The sequence below is a fragment of the Aphelocoma coerulescens genome, chromosome 21 (genome assembly GCF_041296385.1).
Source record: "Aphelocoma coerulescens isolate FSJ_1873_10779 chromosome 21, UR_Acoe_1.0, whole genome shotgun sequence".
Classification (NCBI taxonomy): domain Eukaryota; kingdom Metazoa; phylum Chordata; class Aves; order Passeriformes; family Corvidae; genus Aphelocoma; species Aphelocoma coerulescens.
The window spans coordinates 1,453,644-1,481,576 of NC_091034.1; the positions used below are offsets into that span (position 1 = coordinate 1,453,644).

The window sequence follows — 27,933 nt, forward strand, 5'->3', positions numbered from 1 at the left end:
GTGGCATCGCTTTGTTCCCAGTGTCACCTTTGTGGTGGCATCACTTTGTTCCCTCCCAGTGCCACCTTCCTTGTGGGGACATCTCTTTGCTCCCAGTGTCACCTTTGTGGTGTCATCGCTTTCTTCCCTCCCAGTGCCACCTTCCTTCACCCCTTTGTTCGCCCTCAGTGTCACCTTCCTCATGGTGGCATCACTTGGTTCCCTCCCAGTGTCACCCTTCCTTCATCCCTTTGTTCGCCCCAAGTGTCACCTTCCTCATGGTGGCATCTCTTTGCTCCCAGTGCCACCTTCTTTGTGGTGGCTTTGCTGTCTTCCCTCCCAGTGTCACCTCTCCCTGTAATGGCATTGCTTTGTTGCCCCCAGTGTCACCCTTCCTCCAGTGTCACCTTCCTCGTGGTGGAATCGCTTGGTTCCCTCTCAGTGTCACCCTTCCTTCATCCCTTTGTTTGTCCCAAGTGTCACCTTCCTTGTGGGGACGTGTCTTTGCTCCCAATGTCACCTTCCTCATGGTGGCATCGCTTTCTTCCCTCCCGGTGTCACCTCTCCCCGTGGTGGCATCGCTTTGTTCGCCCTCACTGTCACCTTCCTTGTGGGGACATCACTTTGCTGCCAGTGTCACCTTTGTGGTGGCATCACTTGGTTCCCTCCCAGTGTCACCCTTCCTTCATCACTTTGTTTGCCCCAAATGTCACCTTCCTCATGGTGGCATCTCTTTGCTCCCAGTGCCACCTTCCTCATGGTGGCTTTGCTTTGCTCACTCCCAGTGTCACCTCTCCCTGTAATGGCATCACTTTGTTCACCCCCAATGTCACCCTTCCTCCACTACCACCTTCCTTGTGGGGACATAGCTTTGTTCGCCCCCAGTGTCACCTCCCTCGTGGTGGCATCGCTTTGTTCCCTCCAAGTGTCACCTTCCTTGTGGTGACATCGCTTTGTTCCCCCCCAGTGCCACCCTTCTTCCAATGTCACCTTCCTCGTGGTGGCATCACTTTGCTCACCCCCAGTGCCACCCTTCCTCCATCCCCAGGCTCCTCCTGGCAGTGACGATGAGCAGCCGGCCAATATTCCCCGATTCCCTTGTCATTCCTGGCTTTTTCCAGCCTGGAGAGATGGGAATGAGGCCGGCTGATCTCGGCAGCGCTGACAGGGACGAGGCTTTGTCCCCTCCTGGCCGGGCAGTGCCGCAGTGACCCCTCGGCAGGGACGGGGGGATCTGAGGAGCTGCTTTTGCGCTTGGACAAGAACGAGTGGATAAATCCCTGCGGATGCTCTGGGATGCGTCTCCCGGGGAAATGAGGCGTCTTCCCTCATCCCGCTGCCGGCCCGAGCGCTCCCCGGTGTCCTTGGGAGACAGAGCCAGCCTCGGCGATAAGAGGAGCGCAATCCCCGCTCTGGGATGGCTCCAGCCGTCCCGGCAGTCCCAGGAGCCCGCAGAGAGCGACGGATGGCCACGCCATCCCTGAGCTCTCCCCACCACAGCGCGGCCGGGGACGCGGCAAAGCCTCTTTTCCCTGGCGAGCGGCTGGAGCAGTGTCCTTTTCCCGGGATGTGGGGAGGGAAGGAGCTCTGGGAACGGGGGAAGGGCTGAGCTCGGAGCTGCTGCCGGCAGCGCAGATGAAACCGGAGAGGGAGGGAGGGAGAGAGGGAGGGAGAGAGGGAGGGAGGGGGACGTGGAGGAGCGAAAGGTCCCCAGCTGGCTGTGAGTGGCATCTGCGCGCGGAGCGCAGCCTCCAGCTGAGAGCTATTTCACTATTTATTTACATGTAATTATTGCTATGAGGTGCAGATATTAACACTGTCAAGAGCAATTTGCCCTGACATTTTTCACTCGCTCTGTTCCCCTGACGTTCCGGGCTGGGTGGGATTTTTTTTCGCTGCCTCTCTCTTTCCTTCTTCCCCCCTCTCGGCCCCGCTCCTCTGCGGGCACCGCGCTGCTTTAATCCCGCGCCCTTCGCAACTCATTAAACTTTGAAATTTAATTTTGGGGGAGCGCCTCCCGCCCCCGCCCGGCCCCCGCCGCCCGTGCGTAGCAGCCGAAGCATTCCCAGCGCGAACAAACCGAATTTACCGCTGGCCGCGTTTTCAATCGCGAGGCAATCTCGGCCTCGACCTTCGCTGCATCTCAAACACCCCAAAGGTGCCCAAGCGTTCATGGCGGGGACCCTCGGAAAGCGAACGCCGAGCAAAGATTGTTTTGCCCAGCAGCATAAAAATCACCTCCTGCTCCAGGACGGGGGGGTGGGTGCGGATCAGCGGCCGCTTCCCACTTTTTCAGACCCATTTTTTCCACCCCGTTTTTCCCCCCTTCTCTCTCCCCCTGCCTGATTTCAGTGGTTGGTGACACTTTAAATTAAGACTTCCGGCCAGCGCTGGAGCCCTGATTTAACGAGACAGTTGTTGGATGTCATTTAATAAATCCCAATTGTGCGTCAGGACTCGTTTGCCGCCCGGCAGCGGGGACGTGACGGGCACGGCTCAGCCCGGCCTGGCTTTTCCCCTCAGCCGAGAGGGGAATTGGGATCATTTCACAAATCCTTCATGCACAATCAACCCTCTTCCTCCTCCTCCCTCCGCCGCTCCAGGATTCCCACTCGTGGTTCGTGACCATTCCCACTCGTGGTTCAAGGACCAGGAGGGAGAATTTGGGAGTGGGTGAGCGTGCCAGGGTTGGGTCGGGGCTGTTCATGGAAGGGGTAAATCCCATAAATTCTGGGTATTCCTGGGAGCCTGCGCCTGCTGGGGTTTTTGGGAGGGATTTTAATGATCCCTCGGCTTTATCTGCAGCACTTTTGGCCCTTTTTTCGCCATTCTTAGGCTTGGACCAGGCTCGGCTTCCACTCTCTGGGCTTTGAAAGGCAAGGGATTGGGGTTGGGTTAGGGTTAGGGTAAGGGTTAGGGTTAGGGTTAGGGTTAGGGTTAGGGTTAGGGTTAGGGTTAGGGTTAGGGTTAGGCAAGGGATTCAGGGATGTGGGGCTTTCCCCCTCTTCCCTTTTCTCCTGGATTTGCTTTCTGGGGAAGGGCACAGACATCGCGCCAGGCCCGAGGGGAGAAGGTCAGGCCCCAGATGTGAAATATCCGGTGTTTTTTTGGGGGGGATTTGTTCCTCTTTGTGTGCAGGCGACACGAACAAATGGCTGCGGGAACGGCCTCGTTACACACAGCCGCTTCCTGCTGTGCACCTGTAACCCCCATCCCGAAGGAAAAGGGATAACTGGGATCCCACTGTGCACCTGTAACCCCCATCCCAAAGGAAATGGGGTAACAGGGATCCCGCTGTGCACCTGTAACCCCCATCCCAAAGGAAAAGGGGTAACCGGGATCCCACTGTGCACCTGTAACCCCCATCCCAAAGGAAAAGGCATAACTGGGATCCCGCTGTGCACCTGTAACCCCCATCCCAAAGGAAAAGGCATAACTGGGATCCCGCTGTGCACCTGTAACCCCCATCCCAAAGGAAAAGGCATAACTGGGATCCCGCTGTGCACCTGTAACCCCCATCCCGAAGGAAAAGGGATAACCGGGATCGCTGGGGACGAAGGGAAAATTTGGGAAGAGCGAGACGGGGTCATTCTGTTCAGCTCTTCCCGGTGGGTTTGTTCTTCCCTCTTTGCAAACAAAAGGACAGAAACTATCGCGAGCAGATCTTTAATTGAGCTTTTTGCCGCAAATCGCAGCGTTTTGCTTCATTTTGGCCTTTCCCTCGGAATTTCATGTTTGAGCTTGGATCCTTCACCCCTTCCCATTTCCACAGACGCCGACAGAAAGGATTTTCCCTCTAGAAGAAAATGTTGTTTATCTTTCCCACAGCGTTTGGCCATCACCTGCTGACCCTTTGTCAACCTTTCCTAGGACGAGCTGGGATTTAAAGCCAGAGCTTCTGCTTTTGTGACCGCCGGGTTTGGGTTTAAATCAGAGCCCAGCGTGGAAATCCCACATTTTCTGTTCTCAGCTCCTCCTCCCCACCCCATTTCTCTGCGTGGCACCGAAACAAAGCTGATAAAACCTTATCAAACCTTATCAAACTCCCTTAGCTCTTCCCAGGGATAGGCCTAGAGAGACCCCAAACCACCCCGTGCTCTGAAATTCTCATTGCGGGGCTTAACTTAACCCAAGGCTGGCTGGAATGAGCCCGGCAGTGTTTGGGATGCTCAAATTCCTGCTCCCCAATAAACCCCAGTGCCAGGTCGAGTTTTGGCCTTTTTTTGGCTCGAGTTTTGGCCTTTACTGGGCTCAAGTTTTAGCCTTTCTTGGGCTCAAGTTGTGACCTTTCTTGGGCTCAACTTGTGACCTTTCTTGGGCTCAGGTTTTAGCTTTTTTTAGGCTTGTGTTTTAGCCTGTTTGGGCCCGAGTTATGGCCTTTCTTGGCCTCGAGTTTTGGCCTTTCTTGGGCTCAAGTTTTGGCCTTTCTTGGCCTCGAGTTTTGGCCTTTATTGGGCTTGACATTTTGGTTTTTTGGGGCTTGAGTTTTGACCTTTCTTAGGCTCAAGTTTTAGGTTTCTTTGGGCTTGAGTTTTAGGGGGTTTTATGGCTCAAGTCTTATGGCCTTTCTTGGCCTCGAGTTTTAGCCTTTCTTAGGCTCAAGTTTTGGCCTTTCCTGGGCTCGTTTTCCAGGGGGAAGGGGAGAGCTGAGCCCTGCCCCGCCTGCTGCTGGTGTTGAGCACTTTCATCAGCTCAGAGCCCTTGGAAAAGGGCAGAATCTTGCAGAACTGAGGCAAATTCCTGCTCTTTATCTCCCCGGGGGTGTCGGGAGGCTCGGGATCTCTGCTCCTGCTGCGGTTCGGGGGTCGCTCCACACTCCAGAAGCCCCAGAATCCCTCTCTTCGTGTGTGCGTGCGTGCGGACAGGAGGTTTTTCTTCTCCTCATAATGACCAGGGCAGAATTAATCAGGCCGGGGCTTTACTGCCGCTGACCCGCGGGCACCCACAAAGCCCCGGCAGCAGCTGGTCCATACATTAACTCCGCTCTGCCTTAATCTCACCGGGTTTAAGACTGGCTCATCGTGAGGCAGGGACAGGAGCAGGCAGGACATGGAGATTTTCCCAGCATCTCTCAGGTGCCAAAGCTGACGGGGCTCAGGGCAGGTAAAACCCAGGCCGGGCTCTGGTTTTTGGGGTTCAGCTTTTCCTCAGAGCCCCAAACTCCATGCAAAGGCACCTGCAAAGCTCCGGCAGCAGCTGGGCCATACATGAACCCCGCTTTTCCCTAATCTCGCCCATTTTAAAATCACAGTGAGGCAGGGACCGGAGCAGGCGGGACACGGAGATTTTCCCTGACGGGGCTCAGGGCAGAGAAAACCCAGGCCGGGCTCTGGTTTTGGGGGTTCAGCTTTTCCCCAGAGTCCCAAACTTGGTGCAAAGGCACCTGAAAAGCTCCAGCAGCAGCTAGGCCATACGTGAACCCCTCTTTGCCTTAATCCCGCCGGTTTTAGGACCGAGGCAGGGGCAGACGGGACAAGGAGATTTTTCCCTGATGGGGCTCAGGGCAGGGAAAACCCAGGCCGGGCTCTGGTTTTGGGGGGTTCAACTTTTCCCCAGAGCCCCAAACTCCGTGCCAAGGCCGCGGTTCCTCTGAGCTGGGATCCGAGCTCGGAGCGGGATGGGAGCGGGATGGGGCCGGGATGGGGCCGGGCAGCCGGGCCAGGACCGCGGGCGGTGTCGCCGCTGCCGGCAGCGAGGACGCGGTGACATGCGGCAGCTGTGCGCGCTGCGTCCCCTGCTTGTCACTGCCCAGCGCCTGCCACAGCCAATCTGTGTCCTAATCGCCAGCAATTAACACGAAACACTTCGGCCCCTCGCTCCCCCCGCCCCCAGCGCAGACACCGAGCCCCGGAGCTCGGGATAAAGAGGGAAGAGCCCCCCCCTCCCAGGCGCGACCCTCTCCCCCTTCACTTCCCGCTAACTCAGCGCAACCAATTAGGCATCTGACACCCGCGCTGGCTGACAAATTGTTTCTGTCATCTGCTCTCTGTCTTTCATTAAACGGGAGGCGGAGGGGGGCTCGCGAGGGGAGGGGGCGGGAGATGTGATCTCCCATGCTTAGCGAGGCCAGATACATTAATTACAAAACGGCCATTTGCGGCATGAAAACGCATTAATTAAATTTATGCAATCATTATCTTTAAATAGTCATATCTTGGAAGCGATCAGCCCTTCCTGAGTCTTCCCTCTCCTCCGCTAAGTAGCTCTAATCCTTTTTCCACCATTTATCTCGGGATCAGCGGTGCCTTGTGCGCTTTTAAACTTCTGCGGCAGGAGACGCCTCAAAAACTCTGCTCGAGCCGTCGAGGGAGTGGCAGCCGCGCTCCTGCCCTTGGACGGGCACGGAGGGAGGATTTGCCAATTTTTTGGGGGGAGGCAGGTTTTGCGTCAAGATATTTCCATTTAAAAACTCGCGGCTCAGCCGGGAGTGGCGGGGTTAAGGAATAAACTTCTGGCGTTGGTCCGGGAGAGCGAGGGGTGAGCTCCATCCCATCCCGCCCGGTGGATGCGGGGCTGTTTGCCTCGGGAATGGTTTGATTTCAGCGAGGCAGCCACCTTCCATCAGGGCATCATTTTCCCCTCAAAAAAATGTCTTCGTTCGAGGCCGTCGGTGGCGCCCGTGAGAAAAAAGATGGGTTTGAAAAGAGGCGTTTCGTTGCTCTGATGCTCCAGGCTGCTTGGCTTTGTAATTCTAAAAGATGTTTCATTTCCGAGCACCTTCAGAGGTGGCCAAAAACCCGAATTGTGCCCGGCGAACGGGCAGGAAGGGAGAGGTGTTACAGCCAGGAGCTTCTGCTTTCCTCCCTCATTGTTCAAAGGCTTCCCCGGGTTGTGATGAGCGCACAAATAAATAATCACCGGGAATCCAGAGAGGTCTGCGCCGCTACCCCAGGTACGGCAGAGCCGAATACCCGGGGAGGGATTAATCTCAGCCCCTGCTTAATTAAGCACCTCGGACTCCGCAGGAAAACTCCATCCAAAGGGCTTTTGGAGAGCTGGAGGACTCGGGGAGGGATAGGATCTAAACCCCGCTCCCTCGGGGCTTTCTTATCGCTGCGGGGGAAAGATTTTGTTCTGCTCTTTGTGTGCCTGCACCGTTTTTAATCGATCCTGCAGGGTTTTATTCCCACTGTCCGCAATTCCTGGTGGGGCAGTGCCCAGTCAGACGGGATCCAGAGCGGGAGGGGTTGGATCCAAACCCCGCGTGCTGTTCGGAGCCGGGAGTTTGGGATCGGGACCAGGTAGAATCTGGGGTGGGAAGGGAGTAAATCCTGCCACGTTTCTCCCATCCGAGGGGCAGGAATGAGCTCTGGGGTTTCAGAAATAGGCTCGGGCACTGCTTGCCCTGCCCAGAAATCCCCTCGGCCGCCCAGGGGTCCGCAGCCTCCTCTTCGGGACGGAGCTGGGGCTGTTGGGATCCAGCGGGGCAGGAGCAGCGGGCAGGTGATGACAAAGAGGGAACACAAAGGGCTCCTTTTTCCCTGCACCATCTCTGGGAATGGCCCTTCCTGGAGGGAAAGGAAAGGCTGGAGCAGAGCAGGGAAAGAGGTGGCTGAGCTGGAGCATCCGAACTCCAGGGGCGGTGCTCCTTCATCCCGGTTTTCAGCCGGGATCCCACTTCCTTCCCACTGTTTACACTACAGACTCTGCTCCGTGGTGGATGTAGCTCCATTATCCCTGATTCCCGATTTTCTGGGAGGGTTTAGAAGGTCGTATTTGCCTCCTGAAACACCGCAGTGCTCCCCAGCAGCACGGGGAGAGCACGTGGCACCGTGCAGGGCTGGGAAAGGCATTTCCTTGGATTCGGGAGCTGGGATTTTCCTTTGGGTGAAGGAAAAAGAGGTCCTGACTTTAAAAATTCCCTCCCACTGTGGCGGCCTCAGAAAACCCAACCGGAGCCGAGCATCGCCTGCGATCCTGCTCAGTCTTTGGGGCGAGCTGGGAAGAGAAACCCTCACCCTAAAAAACTCCTGGAATGGGGAAAGCGAGCAAACCAGGAGCTGGCGACGGGATTTTCCCTTTCTTTGGCCAGCTGGGGCCATTCAGTGCTCGGTGCTCGGCCAGCGCTGCACTTGCTGAACTCACCAGCGCTGTCAGTCAGAGGGGAGCCGGCGCGGGCGTGTTTGGATCCAAACCCCGCGTGCTGTTCGGAACCAGGAGTTTGGGATCAGGGCCAGGTAGAATTTGGGGTGGGGGCGAGTGAATCCTGCCAGGTTTCTCCCGTCTGAGGGGCAGGAACGAGCTCTGGGATTTCGGAAATCTCTCCCCGTGACCTCTCCCGATCGACGCCGGGAGCCCCGTAGGCAGCGCCTGGGCTGAGCGGGTGTCCCTTACACCGCGCTTAAGCCGGGCCTTAACTGATTACAGCCCGGGATTGATCAGAGAGAGGGAGGGAGGCAGAGAGGAGCCCTGGGCCGGGGCTATCAGCGCACGGAGCGGGGCTATCAGCACACGGGGCTATCAGCACACGGAGCGGGGCTATCAGCGCACGGGGCTATCAGCACATGGAGCAGGGCTATCAGCACACGGAGCGGGGCTATCAGCGCACGGGGCTATCAGCACTTGGAGCAGGGCTATCAGCACATGGAGCGGGGCTATCAGCACACGAAGCGGGGGCTATCAGCGCACGGAGAGGGGCTATCAGCGCACGGGGCTATCAGCACACGGGGCTATCAGCGCACGGAGCGGGGCTATCAGCGCACGGGGCTATCAGCGCACGGAGCGGGGCTATCAGCGCATGGAGCAGCCTCGCCCGGGGCCCGGCGGTGCCGCGGGGGTTTCTTTGTGGTGCAGCTCCTTTCACAGACAGTTGTTGGATGTCATTTAATAAATCCCAATTGTGCGTCAGGACTCGTTTGCCGCCCGGCAGCGGGGACGTGACGGGCACGGCTCAGCCCGGCCTGGCTTTTCCCCTCAGCCGAGAGGGGAATTGGGATCATTTCACAAATCCTTCATGCACAATCAACCCTCTTCCTCCTCCTCCCTCCGCCGCTCCAGGATTCCCACTCGTGGTTCGTGACCATTCCCACTCGTGGTTCAAGGACCAGGAGGGAGAATTTGGGAGTGGGTGAGCGTGCCAGGGTTGGGTCAGGGCTGTTCATGGAAGGGGTAAATCCCATAAATTCTGGGTATTCCTGGGAGCCTGCGCCTGCTGGGGTTTTTGGGAGGGATTTTAATGATCCCTCGGTTTTATCTGCAGCACTTTTGGCCCTTTTTTGGTCATTCTTAGGCTTGGACAGAACTGACAGAGGCTCCCCCACACTCTCAGAGAAAAGTGGGTGCAGAGGGGCCTGAAAAGGGCTCAGAGCATCCCAGGATATGTTTGGAAGCACCGTGGGGGCTGCAGGGGCAGTGGGCATGGCCGGGAATGGGAATGGGAATGAAACCAGGGAGGGAGGAAAAGGGAGGAGGTGAAGAGGAGACCTTGGCGTGAATTTGGGTCCGGCTTTGTTGGACTCCAAGAGGAATAAGAGAGGTTCCAGTTCCGAAAGCAGCTGGAATTCACTGAGACCCGGCTGGGCTGCGTGGGGTCCCCTCGGTGCCGCTCTCGCTGCACAGCCACAGGTTTAGGACAGGTTTTTAGGGAACCTCGGGCTGTGTTTGTGTCTTTCTTGGCATTTCGTATCCCTCACCAAGCCCCCAAAGCTTTTCCTTCCCCACCTGCCCCCAGCCAGTCTGAGCTTACCCAAAACGGACCCAGAAGCCACAAACCCGGCCCATTTCCAACCCTAAATCCTTCCATTGGTTTGGGAATGTTCAGGAATTCCAGTTTCCCATGGTTCTGCCTTCCTGCTTTCCCATCCCGGGTGATTTTGTTCCCAAACTCCACGAGCAGGGATTCACATCCCTGCCACGGACACGCGGGGTGAAGCGTCCCAGAGACGCTTCCCATTTCAGCAGGGGGATTTTCCCGTGGACACTTTCCCTTCCAATACATTCACGGAGAAGCGTAGGATTCAATCCGTGGAGGATGGAAGCAGCACCAGGATGGAGTTGGGTGATTTTTGGTGACTTAAAAATCGGGAGGACGGGGTAGCTTCGTCCGCTGAGCGGCACATGGGGGAATCCCGGGCCTTATCCCGGTTTTCCTCTATGAAACTTCGCGGCAATCCCAAGGAAATCAGGGAAAACGCTCCGTGCTGCTGTGCCATGAGACAAGCCATGGTGCTGGTGGGTGGTAGAGCACAAACGGCCCCTTCCCTGAGGGGAGCTGCCCGCCAGTGCCCGACATCGGAGCCCTGGGAGAGTTTGGGGTGTCGAGGCGCTCGAGTCTCTCCCGGTTCTGGTAGGGAGGAGCTGCTCTCTCCCGGCTTTTCCCGGTCGGTGAAATCGATGGCCATAGACCTGGGACCCCGCTGGCCTCCCCCAGCCCCCACCCCACCCCACAGAACCTCTTTGTGTTTCCTCCCTGCTGATCCAGCCTGGCCAGGCCTTTGCCCCCTGCTTTTCTCTGGGGCACAGCAGAGTTTGGTGTCGCAGTGCCAGGGACCGTGGCTCGTGTTCCAAAGCTGAGTTTGGTGTCCCAAAGCCCAGTTGGGTGTCCCAAAGCCCAGTTTGGTGTCCCAAAGCCCAGTTGGGTGTCCCAAAGCTGAGTTGGGTGTCCCAAAGCCCAGTTTGGTGTCCCAAAGCTGAGTTTGGTGTCCCAAAGCTGAATTTGGTTTCCCAAAGCCCAGTTGGGTGTCCCAAAGCCCAGTTGGGTGTCCTAAAGCCCAGTTGGGTGTCCCAAAGCCCAGCTGGGTGTCCCAAAGCCCAGTTGGGTGTCCCAAAGCCCAGTTGGTGTCCCAAAGCTCAGTTGGGTGTCCCAAAGCTGAGTTGGGTGTCCCAAAGCCCAGTTTGGTGTCCCAAAGCTGAGTTTGGTGTCCCAAAGCTGAATTTGGTTTCCCAAAGCCCAGTTTGGTGTCCCAAAGCTGAGTTTGGCATCCCAAACCTGAGTTGGGTGTCCCAAAGCTGAGTTGGGCATCCCAAAGCCGAGTTGGGTGTCCCAAAGCCCAGTTGGGCGTCCCAAAGCCGAGTTGGGTGTCCTAAAGCCCAGTTGGGTGTCCCAAAGCTCAGTTGGGTGTCCCAAAGCTGAGTTTGGGTGTCCCAAAGCCCAGTTGGGTGTCCCAAAGCCCAGTTGGGTGTTCCAAAGCTGAGTTTTGTGTCCCAAAGCTGAGTTTGGTGTCCCAAAGCCCAGCTGGGTGTCTCAAAGCCCAGCTCAGTGTCCCAAAGCCCGGGACCGTGGCTCGCGTTTCTGGACCAAGCAGTTTTTAACGTAATTCCCACTCTTCCCCTCCGAACGCCGCTTCTCCCGCGGGATTTCTCAGAGCCCTTAGTGGACGTTTGACCCCGCGGTGCTTCCGATTCCCGTGTGGGATTCCCGCTGCTCCTTCCCAGAGCACCCGCGCCGAAGCCGTTCCTCTTCCCCCTCCAGCCGAGACCTTCCCGTTCTTTCTGTGTAGCTTAGAACCTTTTCCTCAGACCTTGTCTGTAATTTGTACATCCCTACAGAAGCAGGGTGCCCAAAACAAGATGCAGTGCTCCCGCTGGAACCTCACCATAGCTCTGAACAATCAGGTAACAACTTCCCACTGCCTTTTCCCCGCTCCTCCTCCTCCTCCTCCTGCTCCCTCGGGCAGCCCCTGTGGCTCCGCTTTGCCATCGCATTCCCGGCTCCATCCCACCCCCGGCACCTCCCCGAGCCCTCTCCATCGTCGGTGTGTGGCAGCTTCCCATCCATCCGGCGGAGCAGGGCCATTGTAGGGCACAGACTCATTTCCATGTCACCTGCCGTGTCCCAGACCCCTTTTTCCCCGGCGCTGGAACATCCCTGGGATGTTTAAAGTGCGGGAAGGCGCCAATGGCATTCCTGGGTTGGTTGTTTGCTGTTTGGGACTGCTTCAGAGGGGTCTGGTGTGCCCTGTCCCAGGGGGATGTAGGGAATGAAGGATTTGGGCACGTCACGTCCCGTTCCCAGCGCTCCACACGGTTTCCCAGTGGAGGTTTGGGGCAGGAAATGGGGATGTCACAGCTCCCCAGCAGCAGCCCGGTAGCAGGAGGAGCTGTGGGGTTGTGGGAGCTCCTCTGCTGCTCTTCTCAGCTCGTGGAGGGGGATGAACACCCCGGGAGCAGCCCGGGTTTGTTAACCCTGAATCCTCCCAAAATCCAAGTGGAGACTCCGACCACAGCCTCGGTTACGCCCGAGAGGGCCAGGACTGTGCTCGAGGTCACCGAGGTCACCCCGGAGGGAGGCTGAGGGGATCACTGGGCTTGGAAAACACCTCCAGAAACCTTGGGAACACCCCCACGCCCACCAACCCCCATCACAGAGCTCCCGTTTGCTCCAAGATCTGTCTGGGATGTGAGGAGCTGCATCCCGATCCCGGCTCAGGCATTTTCCCAGGTGCAGCAAGTGTGAATCCTCGACTGCAAAGCGAATTTAGTGGGTGCTTGGTTGGGAGCGTTGGGATCCAGCTCGGCTGGCTCTGGTGATTTAGAAGCTATTCGAAATTAATTGCTTGGTTTTGTGAGCGCAGCGCTAGCGATTGCCACACGAGCCATTCTAGTCCTACCTAGGGGCATATTTGCATATATTTATCCTCCTTTCAAGTGGAGATCTTTGGGGAAAGTGTATTTATCTCCTCCGAACTCTTTCTTCGGCTTTCAGTTGTCCTGCAGTCACCTCTTCATTTTGTTCCCGTTTAATGTATGTACGGAATAATCGACTCTTCCTCTTCCCGCCAAGTGGAAATGAATCCACGGAGATCAAAAAGCTTTAATGTGGGGAAGGGTTTTCCCTCTGCTGGGGAGCAGGAGCAGATGAACGGAGCAGGATGGGAAAGAACAATGGGAAAGGTTGAGCTGGGTTCACCCCAAAAACTGGGAGGGCAGGGCACGACCTGGAGCAGCCACGGGCGGCAGGGGCTGAGTTCCCTCCTGGAGGAAGTGGGAGAGCTTGGTCCTTGTCCTCAGTAAATCCCGGAGATCCAGCAGGTTTCCCAGCAGGTGGATTTTCCGTGCCCTGGGAAGTGAAGTGGGAACAGCGCAGAAGCTGAAACCTGGAGAGATTTCAGCTTCCCCGGCCGAGAATTTCCCAGTGCTTCTTGTCTGGTGTGGCCTGGAAAAGTCCCAGCCTTGATCCCATTCCCAGCTTTTTTCCAGAGAGGGAGGATTTCTCCCCATTCCCGGGAAACATCTCAGGCACATCCCAGACACATCCCAGGCACATCCCAGGGACACCCCGGGCACATCCCAGGGACAGCCCGGGGACATCCCGGGCACATTCCAGGCACATCCCAGGCAATTCCTGCCCCGCCCCAGCCCCTCGTCTGCTGGGGTTTGGTCTTCTCAGAGCCCTGGTGTCCCCCCGCTCGCGTTCGCGGAGCACTGCAGCACCCTGGGCATGGCTGTGTCCCAGGATGTGTCCCTAGTGTGTCTCTGAGTGTGTCCCCACCGTGTCCCCGGATGTGTCCCCGGGTGTGTCCCCAGATGTGTCCTCACTGTGTCCCTGGATGTGTCCCCGGGTGTGTCCCTGGGTGTGTCCCTGGGTGTGTCCCCACCGTGTTGCTGGCTGTGTCCCTGGGTGTGATGTGTCCCCAGATGTGTCCCCAGGTCTGTCACTGGATGTGGCCCAGGATTGTCCCCAGATGTGTCCTCACTGTGTCCCTGGATGTCCTTGAGTGTGTCCCTTGACATGTCCCCGGATGTGTCGCTGGATGTGTCCCCACCGTGTCCCCATGTGTGTCCTTGAGTGTGATGTGTCCCCAGATGTGTCCTCAGTGTGTCCCTGGACATGTCCCCACCGTGTCCCTGGATGTGTCCCTGGGTCTGTCCCTGGCTGTGTCCCTGGATGTCCTTGAGTGTGTCCCTCGACATGTCCCCAGATGTGTCACTGGACGTGTCCCCACCGTGTCCCCATGTGTGCCCTTGAGTGTGATGTGTCCCCAGATGTGTCCCTGGATTGTCCCCGGATGTGTCCCTGGCTGTGTCCCTGGATGTGTCCCCAGATGTGTCTTCGATGTGTCCCCGGATGTGTCCCTGGCTGTGTCTCTGGATGTCCTTGAGTGTGTCCCTTGACATGTCCCCGGATGTGTCGCTGGATATGTCCCCACCATGTACCCAGGTGTGTCCTTGAGTGTGATGTGTCTCCAGATGTGTCCCCACCGTGTCCCTGGCTGTGTCCTCAGTGTGTCCCTGGACATGTCCCCACCGTGTCCCTGGATGTGTCCCCAGGTGTGTCCCTGAGTGTGTCCCTGGACATGTCCCAGGATTGTCCCTGGATGTGTCCCTGAACATGTCCCCACCGTGTCCCCAGCTGTGTCCCCAGATGTGTCTCTGCCATGTCCAGGAGCCAGTGGGGGTCACCCGGTGGCCTTGAGAAGTTGCCAAGGCAGGGAAGGAGCCGTGGCCACTCTGAGGATGTCCCGTGGATCTCGGAAGCCACCGAGGAGCAGCAGCTGGCCAAGGCCTGGCCACTGAACCTGGGCGCTGCCCTCCCCTTCTCCATCCCTTATCTCTCCCCATCACTCGGGTGCCCCTCCAGCCCCTCCTGACCCCCCCCCCCCCCGTCCTAAAACCCGGATCCTGATTGCCCAGCTGGAAGGTCCTAATTGCGCTTCCCTCCCCAAAGCCGCCTCCGTTTATCATAAAGGGTGCACATTTCCCCTGCCGCAGCTTCCACGGCCAGAGGCCCTGAGGGCCAGCTCAGAAACGGAGGGAATTAATTACATTTTTTTAACTCCCCTTCTTTTAAAGTAGGGGAGAGAGTGATGAAACGTCCCGGGGGGGAACGGGGGGGAGCTGCCGAGGAGGGTGGGGAGGGAGGCAGCAGCAGGAGGTGAGGGGGGAGCTGCTGCTTTCATCCAGGAGGGTCTTTGTGCATCAACCTTGGGCTCCCCAACGCCTCGGGACCTCTCCCTGCTCCTCCCCACCACAAAGGTGACCTCGGGAGAGGGAGCTGAAAGCTCCTGGCGCCAAGTGTGAGCCCACGGGATGGATTTGGGACAGGAAAAGGCACGGGGAAAGGGAGAGGACGGGGATGAGAGGGAGGGAAAGGGATGGCTGTCAGTCCTGGTGATGGACAGGGAGCAGATCTCCCTGCAGATAAAACCTTGCAGATGTGGAGTGGGTATTGATTTTTGGTTAGTCATGATAATGCACCAAGAAGTCATAAATTAGAAGCCAGCAAGGTCAGAAAGGAAAGGCAGAAGGACTTTGCATTCTTGAGGAGGGGATCCAGAGTTCAAAAGTTGCCTGGAAAATGAGTTTCTCCAGCTGGAAGGAGAAGTCAGGGAACACAGGCCTGCAGGTTTTCCGTGCTGGGTGGCAAGGAGAGAACAGGAATCTCCGCTTCTCTCTCGTTATCCAAACACCTTTGTGTCCTGGCGTGGGGAAAATCGGAGCTGCCCTCAGCAGAACCCATGCAGAGCTCGGGGAGCTTGGCCCCAAATCCCTCCCAGCCTGTCTGGGAAGGGCTGGGGCTTCCTGTGGGCAGCGTTCTTGGAGAGGGACCAGAGAGTTTGGGGGCTCAGCTGAGCTGTCAGGGTCCCCTCGGCCACCCCAAATCCATGGGAAAATCCAGCTGGGATGGGCATCCCAACCCCAAATCCATGGGAACATCCAGCTGGGATGGGCATCCCAACCCCAAATCCACGGGAGCATCCAGCTGGGATGGATCCCCCACCCAAATCCATGGGAGCATCCAGCTGGGATGGGCATCCCCAACCCCAAATCCATGGGAGCATCGATCTGGGACAGGCATCCCCACACCAAATCCATGGGAGCATCGGGCTGGGATGGATCCCCACCCCAAAACTGTGGGAGCATCCAGCTGGGATGGATCGCCATCCCAAATCCATGGGAGCATCGATCTGGGACAGACATCCCCACATCAAATCCATGGGAGCATCGGGCTGGGATGAGCATCCCAACCCCAAAACTGTGGGAACACCCCACTGGGATGGATCCCCCACCCCAAATCCATGGGAGCATCGATCTGGGATGGATCCCCCACCCCAAATCTGTGGGAGCATCGATCTGGGATGGATCCCCACCCCAAAACTGTGGGAGCATTGCCCTGGGATGGATCCCCTGCTCCAGCCTCTGCCCAACCACGAACCCGTTCCCCACCCAGGCAGGGCTGGGAGGGAATCCCGGATCCTGATGTTCCCACTAGGGATTCCCAGAGGGAAATTCAGCCGGTCCTTCCCAGAGAGGGGCCTTGGGCCGGGCTGAGCTGTCCTCCCTGCAGGGATTCCAGGGGGGGAACAGGCACTGGGAACTCCCTGGGACCGGGGCTGCCGGAGCTGAGGCCGGCCTGGAGTGACTTCCCCAGGGGCAGAGCTGGGATTAGGAGCTGCTCCCAATTCCCACTGCTTGAAGCCAATCCCTTTTTCTCAGCAGGATTTGTGGAAGCATCCGCTCCGCTCCCTGGATCTGGAGTGTGAATCTGGCTTTCATTTGCCAGCGTTGCTTTCCACCCCCTGTTTTTCTGAAAGGAAGGGTTAATGCGGCTCTCGCTGGCTTGGGGGGCCTTGCCTTTCCTCGGGGTAATAAAAAGCAGCTGAGGGACCCTTGGGGACACGGCCAGGAGGGAGAGCACACAAACCCCGCTGCTCCCTGAGTGATTCCAGTCGCCTTTCGCTGCCCAGCGCACAAAATCTCCTCTGCACCTGCAGGGCTTGGCTCACACCCCCAGCCAGGCAGCACTTCCAGGCCTGGACAGCTCAGGAGAAAGGGCAGAGCTTCCCAAAAACAACTCACCATCCACTCGTCTGTGTTTTCCGTGCATGTTTATTGTTCTAAACGCCCGGTTCCGCTCGTGAATTCACCCCAGCCGCCTCCGGGCGCCGCCGGGGGAGGGTCCTGGGCGTCCCTCAGGACAGAGATCCGGCACCTCCAGCCCGGGGGATGCTCCAGGCCAGAGCTCTCCCTGCACCGAGGGGATTGGGGGCTGAGCCGGATCAGAGTTCGTGACCCTGCTTTAGGGGGAGCCCACAAATAACTCTGCAGCTGGAAAAGCCACTCCAGGCTGCCCTTCCGTGATTTCCCTGCTCCCGCAGGAGCCGGGGGGCAGAGGGGTCTGTGTTCCACCCCCCAGGGCAGCATGGCAGCCCCAGTCCTGGATTAATCCACCCCCCTGAATATTTATATTCCCCTCCTCACCCCCCCAGGCCTTGGGCTGCCGCGGGCCAGGGAGCTCCACGGGCACATTCTGGCTCCGAGTTCGGGCTGAACATCTTCATCGAGGCACCTTGGGCCTTCATCCCTGCGATGAGCTGAGCCTGGAGGCTCTGGAGAGCCGGTTTAGGCTCTGGCTAAGCCTCGGTGTGGGGACAGCCGAGCCTGGCTTAACTTTTGGGAAGCAGCAGCAATATCTGAGCTCGGTGCGGGGTGGAAAGGCTGGAGGAGGAGGAGGAGGGGGGTGGTCAGTGAGCCCGTGCTGGGGATCAGTGAGCTCTCTCTGGGGGGGTCAGTGAGCCCAGGATCGGGGTCAGTGAGTCCGGGCTGGGGCTCAGTGAGCCCTGACTGGGGGCAACGAGCCCATCCCTCGCTTCAACCTCTTTCCCGTGCCCCAAATCCCACACCCCAGGCGAGCCCCGGGCTCGGGGTTAGATGGATTTTCCAGGATTTTAAGCAACCCCCCGCTCCCGAATTCCCCTCGCGGACCAACGCCCGCGGAGGAGCTGAGGCAGGAGGGGATTTTCCATCAAGGCAAAGCATCTTTGCAGCTCTCCCGAGCCCTTCCGGGGGGAGGAGGAGATGCTTTAGAAAGCAGAGGCCAGCTCGTGGCTGGGCATTCATCCCGAAGGTGAGGGAGGAGGGGCCGGGGAAGGTGTCGGGGTGAGCAGGAAGGGGAACCTCGGCCCCATCAACCCCCCCCGTGTCCCTGCCGAGAATGCAGCCCCGGCACAAAAGCTCACCAGGCCGCTGCCGGGGGATAAAGGGCTCATTTTACCACTTGCCAGGCTCCAAATATTTCCAATTTGCCACTTTAATTGATGTCAATAAGGTTATGCTAAATTCGGAGATTTGGTGCCGCTCAGCATCTGAGCGCCGGCCGGGCCCCCCGAGGTGACCGTCCCCTGTCCCCTCTCCCCCCTCCGCAGCCCGAGAGGCTTCAGGAACCCTCGGCCCTTCCCTGGCTCCTGCAAAACACCCTGAACTCGGAATTACCCCGGGGAAATCCTGCTGATCCCTGCCGGGATCAGGGTCCCCGTGTGAAGGGCAGAGCCTCACCCCGAGCTCAGCCCCGGGAACAAATCTGGCTTTTTCTTTTTCGGAAAAAAAAAAAAAAAAAAGGGGGAGAAAAGAAAAAAAACCCCAAAACCAACAAAACCCTAATTAGCTCATCTGGTTCAGGTCTCCAAGCAGGAAGGTTTCTTGTGTGCAAATTTAATTACATTTTCCAACCAAGCACTGAAACGAGCCGGACCAGGACCTGTTACCCTTTAACATTTGGGGGCAAAGAGAACTTGGACATTTCAGCCCCTAAAGCTGCATCAAAGCCAGCGAGGGTTTGATCTGCTTCGGCTGGGCAGCTCTGCAGAGCAAGCCCTGCTCTGACTTCCCAAAAAAGGCGCTGTCCTCTCATCGTTTCTTTAGGAAAATCAGGATTTTTCTCCCTGTTCTCTGTGGCTCCCGTGCTCGTCCCTGGCAGGGCGGCAAAATATCCCTGAAGCCCGAGTGGGCTGAGGAGGAACTTCTTGTTCTCCCCGTTCAGGACTTCCAAGGAGAGCCCTGAGGCTGTGGGGGCTGCCTGGGGAGGTTGGGGGGAGCAGAGCTCGGCTCTCCCACCTGGCCAGACCCATTTGGACGTTGTCCATCACGAAACACCAATCTGGGGCTGTTTTCCTATCAGAAAGCACCATTTTGGGGCTGTTTTCCTATTACAAAATACCATTTTTGGGCTGTTTTCCTATTAAAAAGCACCAAATTTATGGCTGTTTTCCTATCACAAAGCACCATTTTGGGCTGTTTTCCCATTAAAAAGCACTATTTTAGTAGCTCTTTCCCTATGAAAAAGCAATTTTTGTGGCTGTTTTCCTATTAAAAAGCACCATTTTGGGGCTGTTTTCCCATTAAAAACCACAATTTTGGGGCTGTTTTCCTATTACCAAACACCGTTTTAGTAGCTCTTTTCCTATGAAAAAGCACCAATTTTTGTGGCTGTTTTCCCATTAAAAAGCACCATTTTTTGGACTGTTTCCCTATCACAAAGCACCATTTCGGGGCTGTTTTCCTCCCCCCCCGGCCCCTGACGCTCTCTCCGGTGTCTCTCTGCAGGTGATGAGCATCCTGAGCAACCCCAGCGGGGTCCCGCCGCAGCCCCAGGCCGATTTCTCCATCTCTCCCCTCCACGGCGGCCTGGACACCACCAACCCCATCTCGGCCAGCTGCAGCCAGCGCAGCGACTCCATCAAGTCCGTGGAGAGCCTCCCGACCTCGCAGTCCTACTGTCCCCCCACCTACAGCACCACCAGCTACAGCGTGGACCCCGTGGCCGGCTACCAGTACGGCCAGTACGGCCAGAGTGAGTGCCAGGCTGGGCCTGCCCCTTCCCGGGGAGCGGGGGAAGGTGTGGATGCACCGATTTATCCAAATTCCGTCGGTTGGGTGGGGTGCCTGTGGAAGTTTGTCCGTCTGGAGGTAAAAAGGGGATCTGCTCTGTCACGGATTGCTCCTCCCCTTGCGGCTCAGTGTGAAACCCTCAATGAAATGTTTGAGGGGAAACCTTTCTGTCAGCAAAGGGCAAACTCCGGCCCCCTTCTCATTCCCCAGTTCTCCTGGGGCTCTGGGAGAGCTGGGATTGGGATCCTGAGCCTGCCCCTGGGAGCTGGGAGGCTGCGGGAGCCGGGCAGGGGGGGACAGGGACACCCGGCCGGGGTTGTTATTCCCGCTGGGTGATGGGGACAGACAGTTCAGGTGACAGGGACAGCCTGGCCAGGAGTGTTGTCCCCGCTGGGTGACAGGGACAGCCTGGCTCAAGGTGCTGTCCCGGCTGGGTGACAAGGACAGGCTGGTCGGGGGTGACAGGGACAGCCCAGCTGGGGATGTTGTCCTCGCTGGGTGACAGGGACAGCCCGGCCGGGGTTGTTATTCCCGCTGGGTGACAGGGACAGCCCAGTTGGGTGACAGGGACCGTCCAGCTGGAGGTGTTATCTTGGCTGGGTGACAGGGACGGCCCATCCAGGTAACAGGCACAGCCCAGTCAGGGGAGTCATTCTGGCAGGGGGTGACAGGGACAGCCCGGCCCGGGGTGCTGTCCTGTCTGGGTGACGGGAACAGCCCAGTTGGGTGACAGGGACAGCCAGCTGGGGGTGCTATCCCCACTGGGTGACAGGGACAGGCAGTTCGGGTGACAGGGCCACCCGGCCGGGGGTGCTATCCCCACTGGGTGACAGGGACAGGCAGTTCGGGTGACAGGGACACCCGGCCGGGGGTGCTGTCCCCTCTGGGTGACAGGGACAGGCAGTTCGGGTGACAGGGCCACCCGGCCGGGGGTGCTATCCCCACTGGGTGACAGGGACAGGCAGTTCGGGTGACAGGGACACCCGGCCGGGGGTGCTGTCCCCTCTGGGTGACAGGGACAGGCAGTTGGGGTGACAGGGCCACCCGGCCGCCTCTCACCTGCCGCGTTCCCCCGGCCCCGAGCGCGCTCCGAGCGCCGCTGCCCCGGCGAGGGTTAAAGGTGCATCCTCTTCCTGCGGGAGCGCTGCCGCGGCCGCTGCCCGTCCTCGCTGACCCGTCCTCGCTGACCCGTCCTCGCTGACCCGTCCTCGCTGACCTTCCCTCCCCTCGGCCGCGGCGCTTTGCCCCGCTCCCGTCAGAGCCCTTTAATGTCCTGAACTCCTCGGGCTCAATGAGAACCGGCTGTGGCGGCAGACGGGATCAATAGCGGCCCCCCCGCCCCTCCTCTTTTTGTTTGTCGGGAGTTTGATCTGTGACCCCCTGACCTTCCCCTCGCTTCTGGATGCGGGGCTGGACACACGTGCTATTGATAAAAATCTTAAACAAATTCCGATACCATGTATTTCCAATAAAGATTCCCTTGGGCGAGGCGTTAGTCACACCCACGTGTGTAAAAAATAAAACACGGGGTGGGGGCGGCGGCGGGGGCCGAGCTGCGGCTGAGAGGGAAGGAGAAAGGAGGGTTTGTCTCGCTTTGCTGCAGGAATTTTCACCCGAGCTGCTCGCACGGCCCTGGCTGTGTTGTTTTCCGGGCCCCCCTGTCCCTGTTTTTGTCCCCCCCCCTTGGTGACGCTGGTCCTGCCAAGAGCAGCCCCTCACGCGCAGTTGACCTTGGAATAACATTTCCCCCCCCCCCCCCCCGCTTCTCCCAGTCCTTTGCAGGGAATTCCAATCCCTCCTCCTTTCGGGGCTCTTCGCTTCCTTTCGGATTCCATTTAAACGCCCGTCAGTGTGAGGTGACCCCCGCGGGGGTCATTTATTCAGATCAGGTGTTCCTTCCCGCTCTGATGCGGCACAAAAGCATCAAAACTCTTTTTTTTTTGGGTTGCTTTTTAGGTGAGAGAATATGTTAATGAGCTAATGCAAGGTATTATTTGAATTATATATAATGTAGTGGTTATATAGAATATATTATATTATAGTATAGTATAGTATAGTATAGTATAGTATAGTATAGTATAGTATAGTATAGAATAGTATATTATAGTATATTATATTAATAATCAATATTATATTATATAAATAATATCATTTTATGAGTGTAAATAATAATAATTAATATTTTATTGTATAAATAGGATCATTTAATAAGTGTATAATATAATATAATATAATATAATATAATATAATATAATATAATATAATATAATATAATATAATATAATATAATATAATATAATATAATATAATATAATATATATAATATAAATGGGGGTTATGGTGTTGGGGCAGGCTCTGTGTGACAGGGGACATTCGGGATTTCCCAAATCCCAGGATTTGGGGATCGCAGCTCTGTGGCTCTGATGGCCTCCAGACCTGGCAGAGAATCCTTCTCCCCCCCCCCACTTCTCCTCATTCCCAGTTTTACAAAAACAAACCCAGCCTCACTTTCCCTCTCACTTAAAGAAACAAACAAACACCCAGAGCCCCTTCTGTAAATTTCTGGGTTTATTTTGGCTTCTGCCCCATTAAACCAACAAACCTCATCCCTGACTTTTGGCCTGGGATACCCCAGTGCCTCTGGACTGTCCCCACTGGTGCAGAAAGGAATATTTTGGGGTTTTTCAGGAGGATGGGATTGCCATCGAATTCCCAACTCCTCCCTGGGGCACGGCGGGCTCTGCTCCCAGGGAACAAGGGACAGGACAAAAGGAAACGGCCTCAGATAGCCCCGAGGGAGGGTCAGGTTGGATTTTAGGGGAAATTTCTGCATGGAAAGGGTGGTCAGGCACCGGCACGGGGAGACGCCATCCCTGGGACTGCTCCCAAAAATGGGGTTTGGATGCTCGGAGACAGCATTTGGGGCTGGGCTGGGCAGCGCTGGGTTAAGGGCTGGACTCGGTGATCTCAGGGGGCTTTTCCAACCTCAGCGGCCATTCCACGATTTTGTGGGCTCCAGCAGCTCCCCCCCCTCCTTCCCGCAGCAGCACCCAGCGCGGGTGACACCGGGGACAGAGCCACCACCCCCCACCGGCGCTGTCCCAGCAGTGAAATCCCCCTTTCCCCACGGCCTCCCAGAGCCAGCGCTCCACGAGGTTCCCTGAAACACCAGGAGACCGAGCGGGAAAGTTCTGGATGAGAGCGGGAGCTGGGGGTGGAACCCTGTGGAAGGTGGAGGCACCACAACCAACGCTGGTGCTGCTCCAGTTGGGTTATCCCAACATCCTGGCAGCTCCACCGGATCCTTGCCGCTTCCAGAGCCGCTCCACGCCACCGGAGGGGAGCGGGAATGGCGGATCCGGGCGGTGCCGGCCGCTCCCAGAGGCCGGGGCCGCGTTAATGATGCCGGTGATGGAACGCAGGAGCGTGAAGGGAATTCTAATGGATCTGCCAAGTCTAATCAGGATTGGTGCGTGGAAGGGGCTCCTCTGGGGCCCGCCGGTGACAGGACGTTGATGGCTGAAATTTGTTTACTCATTGGCACCGATCGGGCAGCTCCTGCCAGCTCCTGATTAATCTAATTGGGGCCATTAGAGGCGGGGAGAGGGACTTTGACTGAAGGCCGGCTAATGAGCAGTGTCACCGGCCTGTCCCAGCCCTGTCCCCTCACCCCGGGGCAGCAGGAGGAGCTGGGACCTCCCATCCCCTCTGGAGCTGGGGCTGCTCGCCCTTCCCAGATGGAGGCAAGGGAAGAGGTTTTCCGTGGGATGAAGGGAGGCAGAGCTCAGCCGTGAGTCAGCAGCGGCCGAGGCAGATCCAAGCCCAGGCCTGGTGAGCTTCCGCTGGAATCTCTGGAATCGCTTCCAGCAGCATCCCTGGGAGCAGGAGCCTGGAAGCTTTATCCCAAACCTTCAGCTCATGCTCAGCTCCAGGCAGCTCCCTCAGAACCCCCATTTTCCATGGTGGAATTTAGCTCTTTTTGGGTGTTTATGGAGATTCGAGAGCCTTCCCTCCCTTGGGCTGTGCTGAGTCCCAGCAGGGTCTATCCCACCCCTGGCAGCCCCACCCCAGCTCTGACCCCCTTCCCAGGATGTCCGTGCTCTGGGTGACAGTCTCTGGGCTGCCCTGCGTCCCGCTCCTGGCAGCCCCATCCCAGCTCCGAGTCCCTTCCAGGATGTCCCTGGCATGTGGGTGACAGTCCCTGGGCTGTGCTGAGTCCCATCAGGGCCTGTCCCGCTCCTGGCAGCCCCATCCCAGCTCTGAGCCCCTTCCCGGGATGTCCCTGGCATGTGGGTGACAGTCCCTGGGCTGCCCTGCGTCCCATCAGGGCCTGTCCCGCTCCTGGCAGCCTCATCCCAGCTCCAAGCCCCTTCCCGGGATGTCCCCAGGGTGGGTGACAGTCTCTGGGCTGTGGTGAGCCCCATCAGGGCCTATCCCACCCCTGGCAGCCCCACCCCAGCTCTGAGCCCCTTCCCAGGATGTCCCTGGCATGTGGGTGACAGTCTCTGGGCTGCCCCGAGTCCCATCAGGGTCTGTCCTGCTCCTGGCAGCCCCATCCCAGCTCCGAGCCCCTTCCCAGGATGTCCCTGGCATGTGGGTGACAATCCCTGGGCTGCCCTGCATCCCATCAGGGTCTGTCCCGCTCCTGGCAGCCCCATCCCAGCTCCGAGTCCCTTCCCAGGATGTCCCTGGGGTGGGTGACAGTCTCTGGGCTGTGGTGAGCCCCATCAGGGCCTATCCCATCCCTGGCAGCCCCATCCCAGCTCTGAGCCCCTTCCCAGGATGTCCGTGCTCTGGGTGACAGTCCCTGGGCTGCCCTGCGTCCCATCAGGGTCTGTCCCACTCCTGGCAGCCCCATCCCCACTCTGAGTCCCTTCCAGGATATCCCTGCTCTGGGTGACAGTCCCTGGGCTGCCCTGAGTCCCATCAGGGTCTGTCCCACTCCTGGCAGCCCCATCCCAGCTCTGAGCCCCTTCCCAGGATATCCCTGCTCTGGGTGACAGTCCCTGGGCTGCCCCGAGTCCCATCAGGGTCTGTCCCACTCCTGGCAGCCCCATCCCCACTCCGAGCCCCTTCCCGGGATGTCCCTGGCATGTGGGTGACAGTCTCTGGGCTGCCCCGAGTCCCATCAGGGTCTGTCCTGCTCCTGGCAGCCCCATCCCAGCTCTGAGCCCCTTCCCGGGATGTCCCTGGGGTGTGAGTGACAGTCCCTGGGCTGCCCCGAGTCCCATCAGGGCCTGTCCCGCTCCTGGCAGCCCCATCCCAGCTCCGAGCCCCTTCCCGGGATGTCCCTGGCATGTGGGTGACAGTCTCTGGGCTGTGCTGAGTCCCATCAGGGTCTGTCCTGCTCCTGGCAGCCCCATCCCAGCTCCGAGCCCCTTCCCGGGATGTCCCCAGGGTGTGTGACAGTCCCTGGGCTGTCCCCGCTGCTCGGCGGGGCTGAAAGTCTTGGTCACCGAAGGTCCCCCGTGTCCTCACTGTCCCTTTTCCCTCCTCCTGCAGCCGCCGTGGATTACCTGGCCAAGAACGTGAGCCTGTCCACGCAGCGCCGCATGAAGCTGGGCGAGCACTCGGCCGTGCTGGGGCTGCTGCCGGTGGAGACGGGCCAGGCCTACTGAGAGCCCCGGCAGCGGGACACGGAGAGGCCTCTGGAGAGAGCACCCACCCTCCCAGGGATCCTTCCCGGCCCCCTCCCACCCAGCTGCGGAAAGAGGGGGCAGCTCTCCAAGAATCCAGAGCATTCCAGAGGCAAGTCCGGCCTCTGCGGCCTGACTCCTCCTGTGGCCAGAGACAACGGCTTGGGTGCATTTATTAACCCCAGTCCCAGCCCTCCCTCCGAACCCCCCTGGCCACGGCATTCCCCCACACTCCAGGACTTTCCAACTTTCCATTCCCTAGGTAGCTGGCACAGTCAAAGCCAAATTGAGCTTTTTTTTTTACTTTCTTTTTTTTTTCCCCCTTGAAAAGGAGGGGAAAAAAAAAAAAAAAGAAATGTTTCATTTTGTTTCCTTTTCTTTCCATCGCTGTAAATTTGGTGAATGTTGTATAGGAAGGAATAACCCAGCTGAGCATTAAGGGTGATGTAAATCGGGACCACGGAAGACCTATGGACCAAAATATAAGGACTTGTTTAAAAAAACAAACGAACAAACAAACAAAAAACCACAAGGACGGACGAAAGCAGAAAAACATTTATTCAAGGACAGCAAATTTCCCCAGCCCAGCCTCTCTTCTCACTGGTGGCTTCCCAAAGCACGGCCGGACGGGCCGGATTGCTGCTAAGCAGGGGCAGGATCGGAATTCCAGCCAGCCTGGGACCTTTGGAAAACGCGAATGGCTGCAGGAGGAGCGGGGACCCAGGGCACGGCCACGAGCGACGCTCACTTCTCCTCGGAGGGACCAGTTCGGATTGTCACCCGATTGTCACCCGATTGTCACCCGATTGTCACCTGATTGTCACCCGATTGTCACCTGATTGTCACCCCCAGCACGGCTGCAGAGCGGACAGCGCCGGCCGGGCACGAGGAGGGGCTGCGGACACACGCGGACACCCTGGGGACACTCGGCACGGCCCCGGGTGGCCCCGCTGTCCCTGAGCTGGCCACGGCAGCAAGGACGAGAGGGCAGGGCCACTGCGCAGAGCCGGGTTCTGCCACGGGGGTCACCGGGAAGGGACCGCAGCCGGGTCTGGAGGTGCTGCCCCGCCCGGGGAGGGACGTGGGGCCAGGGGACACGAGCTGAGGGGGTTTTTGCAGCAGCCAGGACGGGAAGGGGCTCGCAGCCGCCTCTCTCCGCGCTGCAGGGCCGGGATTCACCTTCCCGAGGCGTCCCCTCCTCTCTCGCTGCCAGGAGGAAGCTTCGCCCCATCCACCCACCGCCAGCTCCCACCGCAGCCCAGTCTCAGCCCTTCCCTCTGCTGCTGGAGCCTCTCTCGGTCTCCCTGCCGCTCTAAGCCAGATTCCCTGGATTTATCCCCCCGCTTTTCTGCTCTCCCGTCCCCGCTCGGACGAACGCAGCCGACGCCCGCAGGGCACCACTTGGGGGTGGAATATTTTCCTTCTGGCTGTGGGGACGATCCCGATTCCTGAGCAGACCCCAACGGGGCAGAGGTTTCCCCCTCACCTCCCTGCGCTGGTTCGGGAGATTTGGAGGAGCTGAGGTGTGAGAGGTGCTGTGGCCACGGGCAGAGTTCAGTGGCCCCCATGAGCTGTCAGGCTTTGGGATGCCCTGAACCCCTTTAGGACAGCAAATTCCTGCTTTTGTGCACTGCGGCACCCCGTGGTGGGAGGAATTCCTAAAGGAGACATTCCCTCCTTCTCCCTTCTGCCCCTTCCACCCTTCCCAATCCACCTGAGCCTGCGCAGCTGGAACATTTCCCCGGGTTCTTCCCCTGCCTCGCCCCCACACCACTGACCCCGAGCCACCAGGCCACTGTCCCTGCAGCCATCTGGACACGTTCACCTGTCCTGGATTCCAGTGTCCCACCAGAGCCACATCAGCTCCCATCAGCTTCGCTTCCCAGCTCCGGCAGAGCCGGCTTGACATTCCCAGGAGGATTTTCCTGCACCTCTCCCGTGCAGGAGCTGCGGGCGGGGGTGACTCCTGAATCCCGAGGCTCAGTGCTCCAGAAATCCCGGCTCTGCTCGTGCGGCAGAGCCCAAACATTCCCTGGATCACAGAGCTCTGGGAGCGCTTCCATTCCCACATCCTCTCCCGGGGCAGGGCGTGGCCGGTGAGGCCGAAGGGACGCGGTTCCCGGAGGGGACGGAGGAGCCCCAAGGCCCTGCGCTGCCCGGGTGATCCCGAGGCCTCTCCCTGCGCTGCTCCGGAGATCCTGGAGAGCAGCAGAGCCTCTGCTGCTTTTGGTGTTTGTGCTCCAGAGCCGATCCCAGAGCTCCTGCGGGATTCCAGTCCTGGCTGAAACTCATTCCCAACAGGAAGCCCAAAGGGATCGACGGTGGCTCCATGCCGGCCACGAGTGGGGGCAGTGACGGAAGCACCTGCTGGGATTTCTCTCAGCGCCGTTCACAGCAGCTGCTGAAACGAGAGATTTGCTGGTATTTAACAACGTTTCGGAGGCCGAACGCTGACGATCCCCAGCTGGGAGCACCTTCCCTGCCGCCGGAATTCCACCCCGTGCCGATCCCTCCTCCTCCTTCCCGCTGGAATTCCCAACCAAACGCCCTCCTCCTCGACCAGAAGGAAAGGCTCAATCCCACGGAACCGCTTGGCTGCTGCTCCTGCTTTCGTCTTATCTCCTCTCTTATCTCCCCTCCCCTCCGCGTGCGTCCCCCAGGGACCCCTCACCAGTGGACAGCCGGGCCTGGCCGCCTCACCCGAGGGCAGGACCCCCCAAAAAAACCCCAAAACAGAAAGGAGGGAGCACTGCAGAAATCCCTCTGGCGATCA

General features: G+C 58.4%; 1 protein-coding gene across 3 annotated transcripts in view; it reads left to right on the forward strand.

Moving 5' to 3' along the window:
* PAX7 (paired box 7) overlaps positions 1-25,142 on the forward strand; it is a 133,526-nt gene extending 108,384 nt beyond the window's left edge. For 2 of the 3 annotated variants that reach the window (XM_069034822.1, XM_069034821.1), the window contains exons 8-9: positions 19,240-19,486; positions 25,027-25,142. In XM_069034822.1, the coding sequence (XP_068890923.1) occupies positions 19,240-19,486; positions 25,027-25,142 (363 nt within the window). Of the gene's footprint in view, positions 1-11,466; positions 11,533-19,239; positions 19,487-25,026 lie in introns of all 3 variants that reach the window. The other variant, XM_069034820.1, reaches the window with a different exon arrangement.
* The last annotated feature ends 2,791 nt before the right edge of the window (positions 25,143-27,933 follow it).